At 33.6% G+C, this 20376-nt stretch overlaps 1 protein-coding gene across 3 annotated transcripts in view; it reads left to right on the forward strand.

Annotated features, from left to right (window-relative positions):
- The window catches only part of LOC143229253 (proto-oncogene tyrosine-protein kinase ROS-like), a 91206-nt gene that overhangs the window by 27515 nt on the left and 43315 nt on the right, over positions 1-20376 (forward strand). For all 3 annotated transcript variants that reach the window (XM_076461354.1, XM_076461353.1, XM_076461356.1), the window contains exons 3-12: positions 978-1037; positions 11887-11913; positions 12187-12247; positions 12748-12968; positions 13761-13845; positions 16288-16439; positions 16849-17002; positions 17524-17646; positions 18818-18999; positions 19167-19261. In XM_076461354.1, coding sequence (XP_076317469.1) covers positions 978-1037; positions 11887-11913; positions 12187-12247; positions 12748-12968; positions 13761-13845; positions 16288-16439; positions 16849-17002; positions 17524-17646; positions 18818-18999; positions 19167-19261 — 1160 coding nt within the window. The remainder of the gene's footprint in view (positions 1-977; positions 1038-11886; positions 11914-12186; positions 12248-12747; positions 12969-13760; positions 13846-16287; positions 16440-16848; positions 17003-17523; positions 17647-18817; positions 19000-19166; positions 19262-20376) is intronic.

Raw genomic sequence — 20376 nt, forward strand, 5'->3', positions numbered from 1 at the left:
CGGGTTAGATTTGATTTTATTCAGTGAATTCCCGGTTTCTTAGCATCAAATCTTACTTTTCAATTTTGTGAGTCTAAAATATTGCCTTCCTGACGATGACTGAAGAAGGTCGAAACGTTGTTCACTCCTTTACGTAAAAAATTTTCTCAACCCAAACGAGCCGTTTTTACATATATATTTCTCTACAAGTGGGTTTTCTCGACATCACTGATTATTATTGCCTTCCACTATAGGAGAGGTAAATCTATAATATCTGTATTTGTATTAGCCAAAGACACTTTTCAATATACTTTAAAATATTTGCCCAAATAGAAACACGCACTACTTTAGAAGCCATTACAGTAATGGGAAATACAACCACAGTAGGGTCTATACAATAATATCTTTGAGAATAGCATTGTCCAACCTTGTTGGCGCCGCTAGTGCAGTTTGCACGCGTTTGTTCGTGTAATTAAATGACCGAGTTTCGAAGCGCAGATGAAATTCAAAACCCCATTCTATAAAAGACTAGATGATCTGGTCATGTTGAACGCGGTACATTCAGTTGTTTTTGAAAAGCCTCAATCGTACCTTGTTAATTACATTAGTACTTGACCTATGAAAATGTTTATTTTTTTTAAATCTTCACTGGGTTATACGTTACCAAATATGGTCAAAGAAATTCCTACGACGTAATACTTGTAAATTTTATGCTTAGAAATAAAAGGGGTTCTTTTGTTTTACTCTGATGACGAAAAGCAATTGGAAAGCCATTAGTTTTTTTTTTAACAATTAACAATGTTTAATATTTTAAATACTGTAAGAACATGAAACATTTCATTCTTTCTGATAATCAAACTTTGTCAAACATCAGTTTATTTGGTACTTTGGATTGTTATTTACAGCCTTTTCAGATAATTTATTATCAGTTTATCTGTTTTTCTGAACCTTTGTTAATAAACTGCACATTCACTGTTTTATATTTCTGTTTTATATAGTGTCGTATTGGGTGTCAAAGGTGGGCAGTTGCCATCAAAACCTCTTGTCAAAATGCTTGTGTAAGTTCAACAGTTTTGTTTTCTTTAGAATAAATTACGAAACAGTCAACACAGTATCTTAGACATCAAAAGCTTAATTATATTATAACTTTACAATTTAGCATATTCTTAGAGAAGTGGTCAGTCATGTATTTTGTTTATATCAACATTGACTCCAGAAAAAGCAAATGTGAACATGACTGGGCTAGAAAAGGGATGATAGCCATTTTACTTGGATATTATTTTTGGTTTCACAAAAGCTTCAAAATTGTAGGTTTGTTATGAATATATTGTTTTATTGAAAACCAACCATCAATGCTTTTTATTTTAGAAATATGTAAACTACAACAAGTAAAAAAATATTTTTATAATAGCTACTAATACACAAATATGTATAATCGTTATGTCAATCCCAACATTCAGGAATAGAAATTACCTGTAATTGAAGATTAATTTTTCTTGATGTTAGCATTTTTAGTTGTCTTCGTTTAGATTTTCTTGAAGTAAAGTTCTTCAGAAAATATTTTAGTTACATTTAATATAATACTTCAGCAATTTTCTTGCTTATGTTTTACATTTTAGTTCTTCACAAGTATTAGTATGCATACATACAGGGGAGAGAATTGGGTGTGGTATTTGAAGGATAAATTAAACGCACAATTAGCTGCAGTTTGCAATAACTGGAGCTTCCGAAATGCAGCATGAAGAGAAAGAGTAGTCACTTGGTGCAGATGTAAAGAAGAAGACAGTATTTGGTGTGAAGATAAACAAATAAACAGTTTATTAATGGAAATAACCCGAGTTTTAAATCCCAACTAACTCTATATCTTTTAATTGTAGGACTCTTATGTTATGACTGGATAGGTAGATAGGTATGGGTAAAAGTCGGAAGTAATTGTAGGTGGTTTTTAAAATATTTTCAGAAAGATGAAATGCCTCTTTCATGTAACTATGGACTCTCCACATAGTATTTTCAGCAAATTTTAGTCAAAAACTGCTCCTTGGGTCAAATCTGGCTTCTCAAAGAGTTGGAGGTAGTCAGAGGTAGCTGGAAGTAGCTTTTAAAATATCTTAAGACAAAGGAAATGCTTTTTTCATCTAACTAGTGATTCTCTCCATAGCAGCACAAGTATTTTAAACATAGTTTTGTCTAAAACTTTCCCCTGGGCCAAGTTTGGGCTCCTCTGAAGACATTTTAAAACTACCTTCCAATTTTACCAATTACTTGAGTAGGTAAAAAACCCACAAGAAACATAACAAAACCTTTATTTAATTAAAGGAAAGGAAGATAAAGTTTGCTTTGTTAATAAGTTGAAACTGTTTAGTTCAGCAAGTAGTCGAATTAAAGGTGCACAATATCCAGCAATTCACAAACGAAAACAAAGATGAGAGACATCATAGCATTTCATAGCTCTTATAAAACAGAAATAATCTGTGTACACTTTACCTTCTCTCTGTAGCTGATGAATCAAAAATTTGGATCCTATATTTGGAAATATCTGTGTTCTATGTGACAGTGAAAGTGTAGTTCCAGTCTCATACACAAGATATAGCAGGGCACAAAACTGCCCCATGAAACAGTAGATAGTTTCCATGATTGAACCTGCTACAGGAAGTAACACCGTGGACTGATTTAGTACATGGCCTCAACCAGATTTAGTTTTAGTATGTTCTGAATTAGAATTCTAGAAAATGTTTTTAAAAATGTAAATATTAAGTATATTGACATTGACTTCTCATCATAGTAAGCTATGTGCTTAAAGTAAAACTAAAAATTAATCTGTCAATCAGTACATCTAATTAAATATACTCTTGTGACTTTTCGATATTATAGAATAGGTAGTTACATATGTGATATTTAGCTAGCACATTTAGCTGGTATTGATGGAAAAGCAGTGTATAGTTAGTAGAATATCATCACTCAGTATGAGAAGTATCCATAAATTTTATTTAATGGAGAGTTATTACTCTTAAAAGTACAAGTGTTTTAAGTTGTTGTTGTTTTTTTCTCAGATCTTGAAATGAGGGAAGTACTTCCCTAAGTTTGTAGTAAGCTTAGTTTGGTTTCCTGTAGGCTTACTTGTTACTGTCGTAGTATTATTAGCATTAATTATATGTATCTGTATGTGTGTAATTAGCAGTAACGTTAGTGTGATAGTCTTGGCAGGATGTTTAATTGGACCTAACTATTACTTTTGTTTTAAATTTCAATGTTATTTCCAGAACATACCTCCTTTCACACTACAGCTGTTACTGAACTGTAAAAGTTTTCTTCCTTTGCCCATCAAAGTATTGATCTTATTTTTTCTTGCTTGAGTATTTTATTCCCCATTTAATTGTCCTTAACAATATCTGTCTCATGACACTGTCCTCTTGCGTCAATGTGCCCTCTCTCAATATTATATATAAGCACCTCATTCAGATAAAATTACCGCTGTTTCCTGACAAAGTGCTTATTAATGGGTTTCTTTTGTATTACAAGCATTGGAGATACTTTGAGCATTTTTTGTGTAACTTAGTTAATTTTAATTTTAAAAAAATCCATTTGACAAGCCATTTTAGGGCATGAATATCTGGATTACTGTTTCCATCATGAGGCAAGTCAGGTCTTGCTTACCACACCTCTGATATCAAGTGTTGTTCAACAGTTAAGGAGGGGAGCCACTCTCAGTTTATACTGCCTGTGACCTTATTTTCAATGAGATACAGACATGTATTCAGTCCTGTGACATTTCACTGTGGGATTGTGAAACTGCACTTGTGGGAAATCCTGGACATTTTGGAGAGAATTTAAATTTACTTTTTTCCAGCACCTTCCTTTTTTTTTCTGTGAGCTTCTCAGAAGGCTATTTTGGATCAACCATCTCATGCTCCTTTCCTTCAGTTGGTCAGTCAAGTGTGTGATGTTTTGGGTCTTTCCCCAGCTGCTTTTGAGGTTGAACCTTTCTTGATTGGAGAAAGGGAAGGATAAATCCTTTTCAATGATTCATCTGATTCTATTTCTCATATCTATAACCAATCTATCCTGATCAGTTGTTATTTCCAGTGAGGGCCTTGAAGTGTCATGTTGCTGCACTAACACATTTCGAAGTACTAGACAACAATATTTTTATTAATTGCGATCCTTCAATTTTATGAGGTATATTTGCAGTTATCTTGGCAATATGGGTACAAAAATTGATATATATCGCTTATTATGGGCTCTCTCTGGAGGCAAGAGAATTTTTGCAAGTCACATATCATCAGCTTCATCACTGTAGTAGGCCAGTGAATTGTCTGCCAAAGGACATTGTGCAGGCTGTGCATGATCTGACAGTATCATCATCTGAGGATTTTTGGCTTCTTCTTGTAGCTACATTAACTACATCTGCTAGATGAAAGAGGGGTGAGTATCTTCATTACTAATTTTGTCTCTTCTTTATTTTCTAGGATCTCTTACCTCTTTTTCATAGGGCCTCACTTTGTGGTGAGTGTTTTCCAGGCAGATGTACTTTTATAAAATCATGTTTGTATTAGCAACCATTAACACAATATACTTTATCTAGGCAGCAACTGGCTTTGTAAAATGAAATGTTTCATAAGACCACCTGGAGATAGAGCAGGTGGTATTACTGTGCCATGCTGGACTGCCACTCATGGACTATCATGAGTAAAGCACGAGGGGGATCCTGTCCATATCTACTGATCATTGGAATGAATTAATAAGAGCTGGTTTGATTTCAAAAACATCTGGAACTTTGTTCACTTATTACACTTTTTTCAGAGCATTATTCCTCAGGAATCCTCAACATGCATATCATACTAGTGGAGCTAGGAAGTCCTTACTGCACTTGGTTTTCAGCATGTGGGGTGGTAAATGGGGCATTTCCTCCACTTTCCCCTCAGTGTGGATTCCTGTACATGGTGAAGAAACCTCCCAGGGAAGGTTCTGTTCTTTCACTTTACCTCCTCTTGAATCTAAACATCCACCCATGTGTTTGCCATGGATGGTGACCTGTGAAGTGGAGGAGAGAATCTTGGCGGTTGAGGGGTCCAACCCTAACACACGACTTTGGCTTTGAATTCCTGAAGACAGGTGGCCTTGGGGTGGCCCCTAGAGTCAATCGGCTTGTCCAATAGGGCTAGGGTCAACCAAGTACCAGTGTTGGATGTTCTCAACAGGTGATGTGGACATTGTATCTGATGATGGTGTTTGGGTGTAGTGCTCAACCCTGGTGTTGCTACAGTGTTCTTGTCTTGTTTGGCATTGTAGTGCATTTCCTTGTAGGGCTCTATCATGGTGGGTGGGGTCAGTGGGCACTGAAATATTATTTTTTTATTATGGATCCTCCATAAAAAAACTTAAAAAAAATGAAAAACAGCCCATAGATAAATGATCACGTCTTGAAGATTTTGAGCAGAAATCTTCAACATCTGTAACACCTGTACCTCATTTTCTCATAGTACATTCTCTTTCAGACAAACCTTTAGGGCAGATGTCGCTCTTTTTCATTCAGAAGGGACTAGAGGGACTTGCTGGCTCTCCAAAGTCGGTAAAGAAGCTTCACTCTGGTGACATATTGGAAGAAACATCCATATCTCAACACCATGAACTCCTCTTGCATTCAAAGGCAGTTGGGGATATACCTATTGAGGTTATGCCACATGCTACTTTGAATTTGTCACAAAGGGTTATTGTTGAGAGAGATTTGAAGAACATCCCCGAATTAGAAATTCTCGCTGGTTTCTCCACCCAAGGAGTTTCTGCAATAAATCGTATTTCTACTCACAAAGATAGAATTATGGTGCCTACCAATGTCCTCATTCTGACATTTACATCACCACGACCACCTACCACCATCAAGGTTGGTTATCTTAATTGAAAGGTAGGGCCATAAATTCCAAAACCTCTCAGATGTTTCCAGTGTCAGTTGGTTGGTCACTCAAAGACATTATGTCGTGGTTCCTTGATGTGTGCTTGTTGAGGTGGCAAGGATCACGATGCCTGTGAGTGTGAAATAGACCTTCACTGCTTCAATTGCAATAGCTCTCACACGTTCGACTTTCATTCTTGCTCTAAATGGTTGGAAGAACAAGAGGTGCAGTATTTGAAAATGATTCAAAACATTACTTACCCTGAGGCTCAAAAATTGATGTCCACCACTTCATCTCGGACGTATGCTGCTGCACTTTGCCCAGTTACTACAGTGGGAGTACAGATAGATTTATCTGTGCCTCCACAAGAATCATTCTCAAACCAAGTGAAAAGTCTTTTGACCTCCATTATTAAAAAAAGTTGATGAATCAACTTCAACACCCATCTCTGTCTCTAACATACATTCCAGAAACCCCCAAATCCACTTCCTTTGGTTCCGGGTACGTGCATTTTCTTGGGTACATCTTTTTCTGTCACCCAAAGATGCAAAACGATCATTTGTTCATGTCCTTAGTCGCTGGAATCCTCTTTCAACAACAAAGACCTGCTCATTTGACCCAGAGCAGGATCCATGGAGGTCAACAGACCTCCCTCAAATAAAGACAATAAAGAAAAAAAAACGTTGTCATAAACAAAAAGGCTCTCCACCCAGTTCGCCTACACATAAATAAAAATGGCCGCCTTGATACAATGGAGCTGTCTAGGTTGATGTTGTAATCTGGATGACATCAAAACACTGATTGCTTCCTACCATTCTGTATGTATTTCCTTACAGGAAACATTTCTGAAATCTGCTGATACAGTCATCTTCGGTAGTTTTCTTTGTACAGAAATGATAGGCTGTGTAATGGATGAGTGCATGGAGGGGTGGCACTGTTGGTTGATCAGTATGTGCTCACCATGTCTTTGCCACTCGACACACCCTTGGAGGCCATAGCCATCCATGTTTCCTTGGGTTGTACCATCATTGTTTGTTCTCTCTACTTGTTGCCTGGAGAGGCTTATGGTCAATCAGACCTTGATGCTCTCATTGAACAGTTGTCATTTCCATTTTTAATTCTGGGGGACTTAATGGACGTTGTCTCCTCTGGAAAAGTGCTGATATTGATAGGAGGGGTCGCTCTGTAGAGCGTATGCTCTCTGATCACAACCTTTCTCTTTTCAATACTGGTTATTATACTTATTTTCATGCACCTTGTCAGTTCTTTACTAGTGTTGATCTCTCAATTTGCTCCCCTTTACTATTCTCCCACTTTTAATGGAAGGTTGACAATAACCCACGAGGCAGTGATCATTTTCCTATAATTTTGAGAGAGACTGGCCGTGGTCGATGCCACCCCAGCCGCGTGCCCCAGTGGAAGCTGGATCAAGCAAACTAGCTCTCTTTCACTGCTTTCGTAGAACTTGAACCTCCCATAATCTGTAAACCATCAATAGACGATTGTGATGCAGCAGTAACTGACTATTTTACAAGCACATACTTAATGTATTCCTAAAACCTCGACACGTCTTTCACGATATCTTCCTCCGTGGTGGAAGCCTGCCTGACACATGGCATGGAAGGATAAAAAATGGGCATGGGATACTTTTCATAGGTATCCCAAACTCTCGCACCACATCACTTTTCTGTAGGCCCATGCACATGCTCGGTGGGTAAGACGTCAAAGCTAGAAGAATCTTTGATTAAGTTCATAACCAGCATCTCTTCAACCACTGGTACCAAAGTCATATGGGACAAGATCTGAAAGGTTAGTGGGCAATATAATTCTGTCTCCCTGTTGATCATGCTCTTTGATCGCCAGTAAGTAGCTGATACCCAGACCATCGTCGATATTCGTGGTGAAAGCTTTTGCCAAGTATCTAGCACTTCTACTTCTTCCTTCACCTACTTAGCGATCAAGACTCGGGCCGAGTGATCACCTCTTTCCTTTTGAGCTGATTGTCTCTATGACTATAATCGTCCCTTTACACTGGTGGAACACAAACTGGCCCTTCATCTGTCGGACTTGATGATGTACAGTATGAAATACTGCACCATCTATCTCCTGTTTCTCTTGCTATTCTTCTGATTGTTTTTAACTGGATCTGGCAGTAGAGTGTTTTTCTTAATGCCTATTGGCTATTGTTCTATCTTTCTCTAAGCCTGGGAAAGATCCTAAGATTCCTTCATACTACTGTCCAATTACTTTGACGAACTGTCTCTATTAGATCATAGAGAGGATGGTTAATGCTCGTCTTGTTTGGTTTCTCGAATCAAACAACCTCCTCTCGCCCACCCAGTGTGGGTTCCGACAACAGCGTTCCGCCATAGACCACCTGAATTGACTTGAAACATCAATCAGAGAAGCCTTTCTCAAATGACAACATCTTGTATCAATATTCTTTGACATTGAGAAGGTGATGTCGAGAAACCCACTTGTTGAGAAATTTATATGCAAAAACGGCTCGTTTGGGTTGAGAAAATATTTTACATAGAAGAGCGAACAACGTTTCGACCTTTTTTTTTTTCTCAACCCAAACGAGCCGTTTTTGCATATAAATAACATTGAGAAGGCTTATGATACAACATGGAGGTATGGCATTTTGCAAGACCTCCATTTATATGGGTTACATGGCCATTTTTCCATTTTTATTAAATTTTTTTAATGGACAGGAGATTCCAAGTTTTCATGCACTTTTACCGCCAACGTGGTATTCTCCCAGATCCTGAACTGCATATCGGTGAAGTTGTGCTACTCGTGGTCCCTGATACAAAGTTCTTGGACTTATCTTTGACCATAAGGTGACTTTTATACCACACATCAAACAGCTGTGGGTCAAATGTACAAGAGCACTGAATATCCTCCATATCCTCTCTTCCACCACTTGTTCTATGCTAAAGATATATTGTGCTCTTATTCAATTGAAACTCGACTATGGATCACTGTTTTATGGCTCTGCCAGGAGCCTTAAAGGTGCTGGACCCCGTTCATCATCAGGGATTTTGTCTCTGCACCGGGGCTTCTCACACTTCCCCAGTTCAAAGCTTAATACACAGAACTGTATGCCATTTCTCTTGCTCTGGATCACATTAGTTTTCACCCTATTCTCGCCGATATTCAAAACCGACTGTCCCATTTCTCTTTAACATTTACTTCTATCCAGTTTTTCTAGATAAGAGGCCATGTTTGTATTCGTGGGAATGAACTCGCGGACACCGCAGCTAAATCTACCTGCTCTGGCACTGTCACTGCTGTGCCTGTCCCGTACATGGACTGTAGTCCTGTATTCAAGGCTCGGCTCTGTGCCAGTTAGCAGTCGACTTGGAGTGAGCACAGTCCCAACGAGAGGGGTAGGGTGAGGGTCGGGGGCAGTGCCCCGGGTGTCTATTGTCCCAGGAGGAGAGGCTATATATAATGCTTTGCCACTTGGTGTGCGTGTGTGGGAGTCTTAATGCTTGCTGCCCTGGGGCCTTTAATGGCTCTCGAGGGCCCTGAGTGAGCAAAGTGAAAACAAGCTTTCCACATAAAACACTATTAGACTTTGTCCATCTTGCTTAGGAAAGAGGAAGTTGTTCTAACTAGACAACGCATTGGTCACAGTCTTTAACTCATGTTTTCTTTTATCTGGAACTGATACATCAGTGTGTTGTCTGTGTAACACTCAGGTCACAATAATCCACATTTTACTGTCTTGCCGTCGTTACGACTCTCAACGTCGGCTCCGTTTTAAACATGTTCTGTCCCAAGGTTTATCCGTAACGTTTGACAATGTTATTGGCAATTATGATACTGTCCATTTTAGAAATGTATTAAGTTTCTTAAAGGCAATTAATCTTTTCAATGCTATTTAAGTTTTTTAATTTATATATTAGACCTTTTTTAATGTTATTCCCTTTTAAGAATCAAAGTACATCTAGTTCGATTTGAAATTAGAAAATGGCCGTAACGTCAAATAACTTGAATCCAGGACTGGAAAAGCCAACTTCAAGGGATTAACGCTTCTGGTTGAACTACCCGTTAGTCATCCTGGCGACTTATAATAATTAAAATTTTGCTCCAAGTCTTTTAAAACTTGTATTACTTTACTTTCTGAAAATGGCCATAACGTCAAATAACTCGAAACCAGAACCAGAAAGACCAACTTCAGATGACTAACGGTGGTTTTTGAACTTACCTATTAGTTATCCTGGCGAGTAATGATTGTTTTTATTTTTTTAATTTTGTGCAAAGCTACTTGAGGGTTATTTGCACCAGCCGTTCCTAATTTAGTAGTGTAAGACTAGAGGGAAGGCAGCTAGTTATAACCACCCACCGCCAACGAATATTGGGATTGATCGTCACATTATAATACCCCACGGCTGAAAGGGTGGGCATGTTTGGTGTGATGGGAATTCGAACCCGTGATCCTCAGATTACGAGTCAAATGCCTTAACCCACCTGGCCATCCTGGATCGTGAGTTATGGTAGTTACAATTGTACTACAGAAGTCCTTTATAACTTCTATTACTGTAGTTTTCCTCTTACAGCTGTAGACTAGATGTAAAAATTGGATTTAATGCTATTTATGTTTTAAATTCAAAAATTAAACTTTAACTTGTTTTACCTTAATTTCTTTTCATAAATTTTAATAATTTTAATTTTAACTTTTTACTGGACGTTTGGTGCAGTTAGCATAGTTGCTTTGCACCATAAAACACCAAACCAAACAACCAATCCTCCACTCTTGAAGAAAAGGACAAAGTTAGGGACCCTCCTGCCTAGATCTTTGTAAGTTTTTTTCCTTGATGTCATTAGAAGAGCATCACTCTATGTGAGAGCTTATTTGTAATATCATTTCAAATCTGATGATCAGCTCTCCAGTAGGATTGAGTGTTACTCTTCTTTTTTTTCAATACTGCTTCATTACATTGTCCATGGGAGAGGGTCCATCGCCTCTTCATAATTCCAAGTGCAGAATAGCTCCATCCTGGATTCTTGGCAGAATACAGTCTGTTCGGTGTCCTCTTCATAATCCCGTGGACAATCAAATATGTTTTGTTTTTTTCAGGTTGGGTATGTATGGCATACAGGATCTTGTCATTCCAAGTTTAGGGATCTTGCCTTTTGGACTTCTTCAGTTGAGGAAAGGGTTTGTCCACTTTGGTATTGCTTGGTGGCTCAGAATACATTACTCTGCAGCTACAGTTTAGGGGCCCACTCACAAGTATATAGACTGAGGTCCAAATGTCCTCGCCACCAGTGTGGGATTTATAGACCATGGCCCTATAATTCCAACTCCAAATAGGGGAACCTTGGCTGCTTGGTTGGGGCCTGGCTAATAGTTATGAAGAAGCTTGTCAAAGTCTGCTCTCTCAGTGCATGAATTATGTTCCAAGTAATTGGCATGCCTACAATTTATATAGATGTATTCTGAATGGATAATACCCCCACTTTTCACCTTACCAATGTGGGATTATAGCTGTAGTGTGAAAGGAGGTAAGAATGTTTTGGAAGTTAAAACTTTCTTAAATTGAATATTCATTTCCATTAAATTCTCTCACACTCTTCCACTCTTGTTCTCCATTAAGAGTCAGCTTAGAAAATATGGAAGACATGATAATAATTTCTGTATGAGGTGCTTATATATAGTACTATGACTGAAGACACATTGACATAGGTGGAGAGTGCCAATATTCATTTCCATTAAATTAATAGAGTGCCAAGGGCAGTTGAGTGGGGAATAAAAGAATGAAGCAAATAAGAAGAAATTAGACCAATGCTAACATGGACAGAGGAAGGAAACTTTAGCAATCGAGTAATAGCTGTAGTTTGAGATAGGATAAGAATTTTAAAAATTCATTTTTGATTTCAGAAAATGTTAACTTTTGTGATATCAAGTGGAAATTTTACTCAATACCCTTAAATAGGGATTTCATGTTTAACAATTCTTTATTGCTATAATGTATTTATTTATTTTTCCTTTTTTTTTTTATAGAATAGTACAGATGTTACCAAAGGAAAGGTAAGCATTTGAAAAGTTTTGTTCTATCAGTAATACTTTTGAACTACAGGATTTAATTATAATTCGACTGATTATTACTCTAATATGCTCTGATTGTTTTGTTATTGTAATTTTCTAAAGTTCAGTTGTCCTCTCTATTTCATATTGTTCAGTAGTAGCCTTTTCCTTCTACACAAACAAAAAATGAAGAAGAAAGGCTTGACAGTATTATTATGTCTGCTTTATTATTTATAGCAAAGTAATGACTTTAAGAATTTTGTATTTCATTTTCAGGTTCTTTACCGTTTTATGGGTTGTAATCTTGCAGTCACTGCATATATAGAAAGTATTAAAGGTAAGTTATATTTTTATATTAAAGTTAGATATATATGTTTTCTAACTTGAGTTTTTTTCTTTTTTTGTAATATCAGTTTGGTCTTTTAGTAAGTTTGTTTTAGTTACTACATGAACCTAAAGTCTTAAGTTACTTTCAGTTTCATCTGTAACTAGTTGTAAAGCAGAATTTAATTTTAATTTTTCACATGTTTACTTTAGAAACAGTTTTAATTATTTTAGTTATTTGTAGATTGGTAATTTAGTTACAGGTTAGAGTGATTATAATTTATAGTTATGTGATAGATTAAAAATGTATGTTAATGATGCAGTAGTGTTGTTGAATATTTTGTCAGATAAACTAAATTCACAATTTGTAAACTACCATTTCACAACAACTAAAAAATATTTATGAACTATATAAACCTTCCTATTTGACATTTTTATCTTGCATCGAATACTAAATATGAAAACCTCTACCATTAAGCTGCTTATATGTTTTATGTATATACATTTTTAAAGTGAAATTTGGAATACCACCTGCACCATACCTTGTGGCATTTTCAAAAACGAATGAATCAGTGGTTATTGAATGGAATCCAGCATCATTAGAGAATGTTTCCTACTTAGTCCAGTGGAAATATGAGTCTTTGCCAGGAGACTGGGAATACTATAATCCAGATAACATATTAAAAACTAACAAAGTTTTAATTGAAGGCTTACATCCTTACACAAAGTACAAGGTAAGAGAAGGTTTGTAATGTGTATGAATGTTTGGGGTCATAACAGGTTTTTAAAATTGGATGTTCCCTAAGGTAGGCAAGTGATGATTCATTTATGTAAATGCTTTATAATGTAAGAACTGTATATGTTTGTAAAGTTAATGTGATATTATTAGTAATAAAGTAAATTGCATGTGACATTAAAATCTAAACCTCATTTACTGCCATAAGCAAACCATATATGTACTTATTGGTAGTATTGTATGAGTGATGAAATAAATAAGTAAAAAATTAGTCGTGTAAATATTTGATAGGTCTTTAAGAATCAGGGCATAACATTAAAAAATGGTTAAGTAATAACAGAAGGAAAAATCTGTGTAATTACTGTATTAATTGATCCACTTTGAATTAATTTTACCATTGTTTCTATGTTTGCACAGTGTATATACAAATGTAAGTTATTTTAATTTGTATATTTAGCTAAATCAACTTAATATCAATCAGTAGTTCTCAACATTATATGAATACCAATCATTTTAATGTCTAAAAACCATATGAATGAAACACATGAAAAATCTGTAGTTTTTTGGAAAAATAAATAAATTAAGCTTTAACTTTTGTAAAATAAACTAGAGTTAAAGTCTAAGTGGAAATAAAATAATATCATATTTCAAAACACACAAAAAATCGAGGCAAATGTGTGTTTATGTATATTAATATATATGTGTGTGTGTGTTCACACACAGAGAAAATATAGGCTTCAAATTAAACTGAAGAGTGAAAGTAAGATAATCAAATAAATTTTCTCTGTAGTTTCGAGTTGCCTGGATTATTCTTCCTCAGTATGCTCCAATTCTGTCACATGAAAGTGTAGAGATATCAACACTGCCTTATGGTGGTAAGTTTATACTTGTAACATGAGAATTTCATTGATCTTATAAAAAATGTATTTAAAGTACAACTCAGTGGTTTAACTGTAAATGTATGTTTTGTTCCACAATTATTTATGTTGCTGATACAATACAAAGGAATGTTATTACCAACTACTGCTAGAATATGTGAAAAGTAAGCTTAAAAAAACAAGAATAAGTTCAGAATGATTAAATAAACATTTGTGTATTGCAATATTTTTGTGTGACAGAAGAATCTAGTTTTATTTATTAATAATTCTTGAAAAGGATTTTATTCAGCAACTCTTTCACTAATTTGCAAAAATGGAAAGCCCAGGACTTCCAGTATATCAATTTTGAAGAACCGTTTAAAATCTTGGAGGTCTAAGAACACTGCATTGCATGCCAAAATGTAAATGTTACAGAGTTTCTTTGGTTTCTCTAGGAGAGGGGTGTGTGTGTAAAGCCTAAATCAAGCCTAAATATAAAACTACAAGGATTCAAAAGTTAATTTATATTTTAAGTCCATGTTAATACTTTATTTTAAAGATGCTGAAAAAGATAGTGTTGCAGCAATAAAATAGGGTCATTTAAATGTTTTTAGGCTTTAGAAAAAAACAACTGTTTGAAAAACTGCTAAGTTTATACAGTTATATGAATAACTTGAAGCAAATTTTAAAAGGCTCCAAGGTAAATTCTTGAAAGTTTCTTCTCACATGCATATGGATGATGCAGAGCTACCTAAAACTAAAAGGACATGAGACAGTTCATGCATATTTATAATTTCACGTTCCAGAATTTGACTTTATTAATAGAGAATCCCTCAAATTTATCACTTTTTGTTAATTTATTCATATCTTTTTCATTCATATTTATTCAATTAAATTTTATATACGTGTGTGTTATTGCTGCTGTTCCAGAATGTAATAAAACAGTGGAAATTTATAAGGTGATGAAATAAGAATTACGTTTGTCCTTGGAAATGTATTAAAGGTATAGATAAAACCAACAGGATATTGATATGTATTAAAGGTATAGATAAAACCAACAGGATATTGATATGTATTAAAGGTATAGATAAAACCAACAGGATATTGATATGTATTAAAGGTATAGATAAAACCAACAGGATATTGATATGTATTAAATGTATAGATAAAACCAACAGGATATTGATATGTATTAAATGTATAGATAAAACCAACAGGATATTGATATGTATTAAAGGTATAGATAAAACCAACAGGATATTGATATGTATTAAAGGTATAGATAAAACCAACAGGATATTGATATGTATTAAAGGTATAGATAAAACCAACAGGATATTGATTTATAAACAATGTATAATAGACTTATCAGATAATTAGCACTTTAACAGTTTGTTAATTGCAATTTTACATTCAGTTTCAAAGGAAAATTCTCTCTGTATAATACATAAAGATGTCAACTATCAGAAGTATTGATTCTGTATATTTTGCTGATTAATAAACTGCATTTTATCAGGTTTTGCTATTCATCTGTGATATCTAGGATGTCTTTTATTTCTTATAGGGAAGACAATATTTTTTATTGGACACGACAAAGCTTAATCAAGCATACATGTTATATTGATAGAATTTTTGGAGCCAATCCAAAATATAATGACTTTTAAAGAATGGAAGTTACAAACATAAAAATAATTTTTTTGAACAAAATTCCCAAAACTACAAGTAAAGTTTATAACATTCTGATATTGTTTCTTTGTTATGAAGCATCCTGTTTTTATTTAGGCTGCAAAAGCCTTATAGTGTCATATTATTTTGGCTTGAACTAAAAACATTTAGTATATACTGTTTTAATTAGAAAAGTGGATTTCATTTCCAAATTCAGTCAATGGTGTTTATCCTATAGTCTACTAAAGCATAGAAATAATGTTACTAAAGCTGTGGTTTAATTGTGGAGGAAACAGGATGTAGGATGTTACAAAACATACCTGTAATTCAGTAGATAAAATAAAGGATGGGAACTTCCTGAAGCCCCTAAAGTCATTCTTGTAAATTTGATATTGGTGAGAATTGAATCTGATACATACAGTAGTTGATCTGAAATCTGGAAACTGATATTAATACAGTAGAAATGCTGTTGGGTCATTAGTTGTGTAGATTTAAAAAAACAAACCTGCCATATATTTTTAAACAAATTATAAATTGAATTCTGTTCACATAAAGTAACTTGTGGATTATTCTAAAAATACTGATGATAACCTGCTACAACACTTAAAAATAAAAATTTTCTAATAAAAATGCTTATAGTGAGCAAAATTGTTAATGTATCTTTGCCTCTCATGTTTATTCATTTTTGTGAATTACCTATTTCTCCATTCTTGTGTTGAGTTTTGTTTTAAAAAAATTTTCTAATATTAATCAGAGCAATTTGAAGTGAATAGTATGAACTTTTTGTGTGTGCAGTTCCAACAACAGCTCCTACCATTACAAGTCTGGCAGCCCTTGGGCCAAGAAGAATCTCTGTTAGCTGGGAACCTCCTCCTTTCTCTAATGGGCCAATATTATCTTATGTTTTATACCTTCAGGAAATGCCAGATGGATATGATCCAATTAAGGTAAACTTCAGAAAATAACATGATTTCATTTAATTTTATTTCAACATGACTGTTTTAAATATTAAATCATGTATGTGTTCATGAGTTCTTTCTATGTTCTTTAAATGCACAACTTTTTTCATAGTTAGTGTAAATTTTATGATGATTTTTGTTAATGTATTCATTGATTTTTATTTCTCACAATCTTCTCATATGGAAGTTATTTATCAGCATAAGAAAAACAAGTTTTATTTTTGATGAACTTCAATACATTTTTAAAACATCCATTATTATTATTAGTTCTTTATAATGCATTTTTTGTTTTCCTCTAAGATGTGTAAAGTTATATTTGCATTTTTTACACTTTTACTAATGTAAGTTTCAAGTAATTTGTCAGTTGTATACAGTAAGAGTGTTTTTCCCTGCACAGGATGTATCTGAATCTGTTGGTGAGTTATATTACATGTTCAACAATCTTGTTCCTGATACAACCTACCAGGTTTCTATTACAACCAGAAATAGCATGGGAGAAGGACCTCCAGATGTTAAGAATGTTACAACTCCATCAATTCCTAGTCCAACTGGTACGTGCCTTATAATTGAACATTTATGATATCAAAATGATAAAAGTTGTAACACTTAGGTTGGTTATTCACTTCTTTGAAAAAATATTTTGCATTTACAAGCAAAGGAACAAGTTCTTTTGCCTTTTACTGGGAAAAGTTTTTAGTGCTGAAAAATTAAAAAAAATATTATAGTGAATGGGTACCATTACTTAATGCATTACATTAAAACTACAGGTGCAAATTTACTAAGTAATTTAACAAAAATAACTTTTTCAACACCCCACCATCTTTTTTCAGCATTTGACAATTGATGATAATGTATTTAAAGATAACTGACTGCAAAATAACCCATTCAACATCAAGGATGGATCTTTGAATATAATTTGTGATTCCTCAAGTGAATATTCCTTTTCTTATCCCTCCACTTATCTGTTTAATAATCAATGAAAAGTTAGGTAGATAATGATACGTTACTTATTCTTTTATGGGGTGGTTATATAAAATTAACATGTTGTTTTTATTTATTATTTTATTTATAGTGTTAAGTGCTACTCCATACCTAGTGCTTTGGTCTCAACAGAAAGTTCTTCTACAGGGACTTGACTTCATAGAATCATCAGAACTGTTGTATCTATCTAAGGACAAATTTAACCATATTGTTGGTATGTGTTGTACTGATAACAAAAAAAAAAGACAACACCTTTAAGATTAAACTGATGTTAAAAAAACATTGACAGATTTCAGTTGAAAACTAAAAGAAAGTTATAGTGCTATTTGATGTCAAATATCTGTGCATTAATTATGGATTTTCTCAAAAGCAACATGATGTATGAAATTTTATGAAATATATTAGTGTTTGGATTGCAGTTTTATGATTATAATTCTTGATATCTTTCTAAGGTATTGACTCCCACATTTCAGTTTCACTAGTTGTTTGAATTTTTTTAAATAACACTATTAAATTAGAATTGTAAATTGAGGTACTATAAATTAACTTACCCTAATTTCTATTCTTATTTTTAACTCCTTCATAATTTTATTAAACACTTCTTAATTGTATAAAGTAAAATTTTAATCATCCTTGATAGTTAAATTTGGTATCATACAATAGTTTATTTTCTAAACTAAAACAATAAAACCTAAACAAATTTTCCTGGAAATCAGTTATACTTCAAATATTAAGCAAAAACTAAAAGCTGACTTGTATATTATTTTCTTTTTTCCAGATTTTCACTGTTCATTTAAATATGAATCTGCTCCATTCCTAAATTATAGGAAACAAAAAAATTATTGTTTTATGATTTTGCATATTTCTCCTTATGTTTTGAAGATTATGCTTAGTATAAGGATCCATTTTCATGTCTGAAATGAAATATGGAAGTTATATTTATGCTGTTTTATTTTTAACTGTAGGGTATCTTTCCCCAAAATCTCTGACCATAAAATGTTTTAGTATACAATTGCAGGCTAAAGTATGCAGACAGTTAACAAGAGAGAGAAAACTCAGAAAAAGTGAATTTTATTATTTCTAATTATTCATTCAAAAATATGAATCAGATTTAGTTTTATAATGAAATATTAATTAATTAATTTTGCACATTATCTTTTTTTTTTGCATGTCATCTAAGAAATCCTTCTTTTGTCTTAAAGTTGAATTTATATTTTAATATACATTTGTCAATAGCACAATGAAAAGTGATAGAAATTATGATCTTTGTGATTTTCTGTCTTTTTTAGTTTAACTATCGAAGTCGGTTTGACTGCAAGTAAAACTATTAATCTATGTGGTTCTTTCATAGTACTGTTTCATGAAAAAGTAATTGCACGTTTCAGGAGTGGGACTTCATGTAAAGAAAAAAATTATCTTTGTATCAGACACATCAGGATCAGTTCACTCCATCCTTCTACACCAGAAAGATAAAGTTAATACAATAATTCATAACAGCACTTTCTACCCTGGATTATTATCAGTGGATTGGCTAAATGACCACTTATACATGGAGGAAAAAAACCAGGTTAGTAAATTTTTACATTTTAGTATAAAATAATAAACAAACAAAAAGTATTATTACTACACCTGAAAGTAAAAGCTCATTAATTCTCAGAGTTTTAATTTTTGTACTTCTTAAGCATGTGACACAAACTTTTAAAGAGCTAATATTTTTAACTTTTATGGTTGCAGATCAGTAGATGTAATTTGAAAGGAACAATGTGTCAAGTAGTTGTGTCTGGTTTTAAAAACAAACCATCAACATTTCATGTGGATCCTTATAATGGGTATGTAAACTTGTGCTTTTGGATCTCAGATCAGATAAGTTCTTGTTAATATTGATAAAACAGGGTGATTGTAGCCAGTGCTCAGTTTCAAAAAGGAATGGAGAGAAATACCATCCAGCATTGTTTAAATAAATATTAATTTCATTCTATTGTGAACAAAATCATGTCTCAGTAGAGGTAATGTGTGTACAGCTACAATTGTACTGATTTTCTGTGTGTCAAATATTGTTTCCAAGCAACTTGTAAAACTGGATTTTGGTTTTCTTTTAATTTTTGTTTTATGTAAAGTTATTATTAAATTTCATTTTGATCTAAGTACTAGGTAATTAAATTCAATGTACTATTATACATATATATGCATCCCAGTGGCACAGTACTATATCTCTGGACTTACAATACTAGAAAATAGGTTTTTGATAGCACAGATAGCCCATTGTGTAACTTTGTGCTCAATTACAAACAAACAACATTTTACACATACATTGTACTAGTGTTTCATATAGAACATAATTTCTAACACATCTCTGATACAAGCAAGAATTAAATTAGTTCCAAATGATAATACAAATAGTGCAAAGCCTCATTTTTAAACAAGATTTGAAGCTATGTACTGCTAATTAATGTTTGTAAAATGAAACATTGAGTTTCCATTTAAATTAAAATAAATTTGGTATTATAAAGTCATTTATTACTAGTATTGATTTGTCTTGTGTATATCAATATGCACTACAGAAGTTAAATAATAATAAGTGGTTTATTTCTTGTTTCTTATTCTTCCTCATGTTAAATTTTCATCTACTATTTGTTTTTGTCAACAATGTTTAGTGGTTTTCTAACATTATTTCCTTCAGATTTAATCATTATTCAGTATTTGATCCTAAACCTTTTCTCTTGTAACTTATGTCAGAATACTGTTGTACATTTTCAATGCATGCTTTCTAGGTTATAGGTACCAATGCTTTACATAGATTCTATTTATGTGTCAAGTTGGAATTTAGCTAATAGTTATAGTAAAGATAGGGTGTTATGTATTAAAGTAACATGTTAGTGTTAAAGTATAATTCAGAAATATACTAATCTCTGCTCTTCTTCATACCTGAAAATAATGGAAATAA

This window comes from Tachypleus tridentatus, chromosome 10 (genome assembly GCF_004210375.1).
Source record: "Tachypleus tridentatus isolate NWPU-2018 chromosome 10, ASM421037v1, whole genome shotgun sequence".
Lineage (NCBI taxonomy): Eukaryota > Metazoa > Arthropoda > Merostomata > Xiphosura > Limulidae > Tachypleus > Tachypleus tridentatus.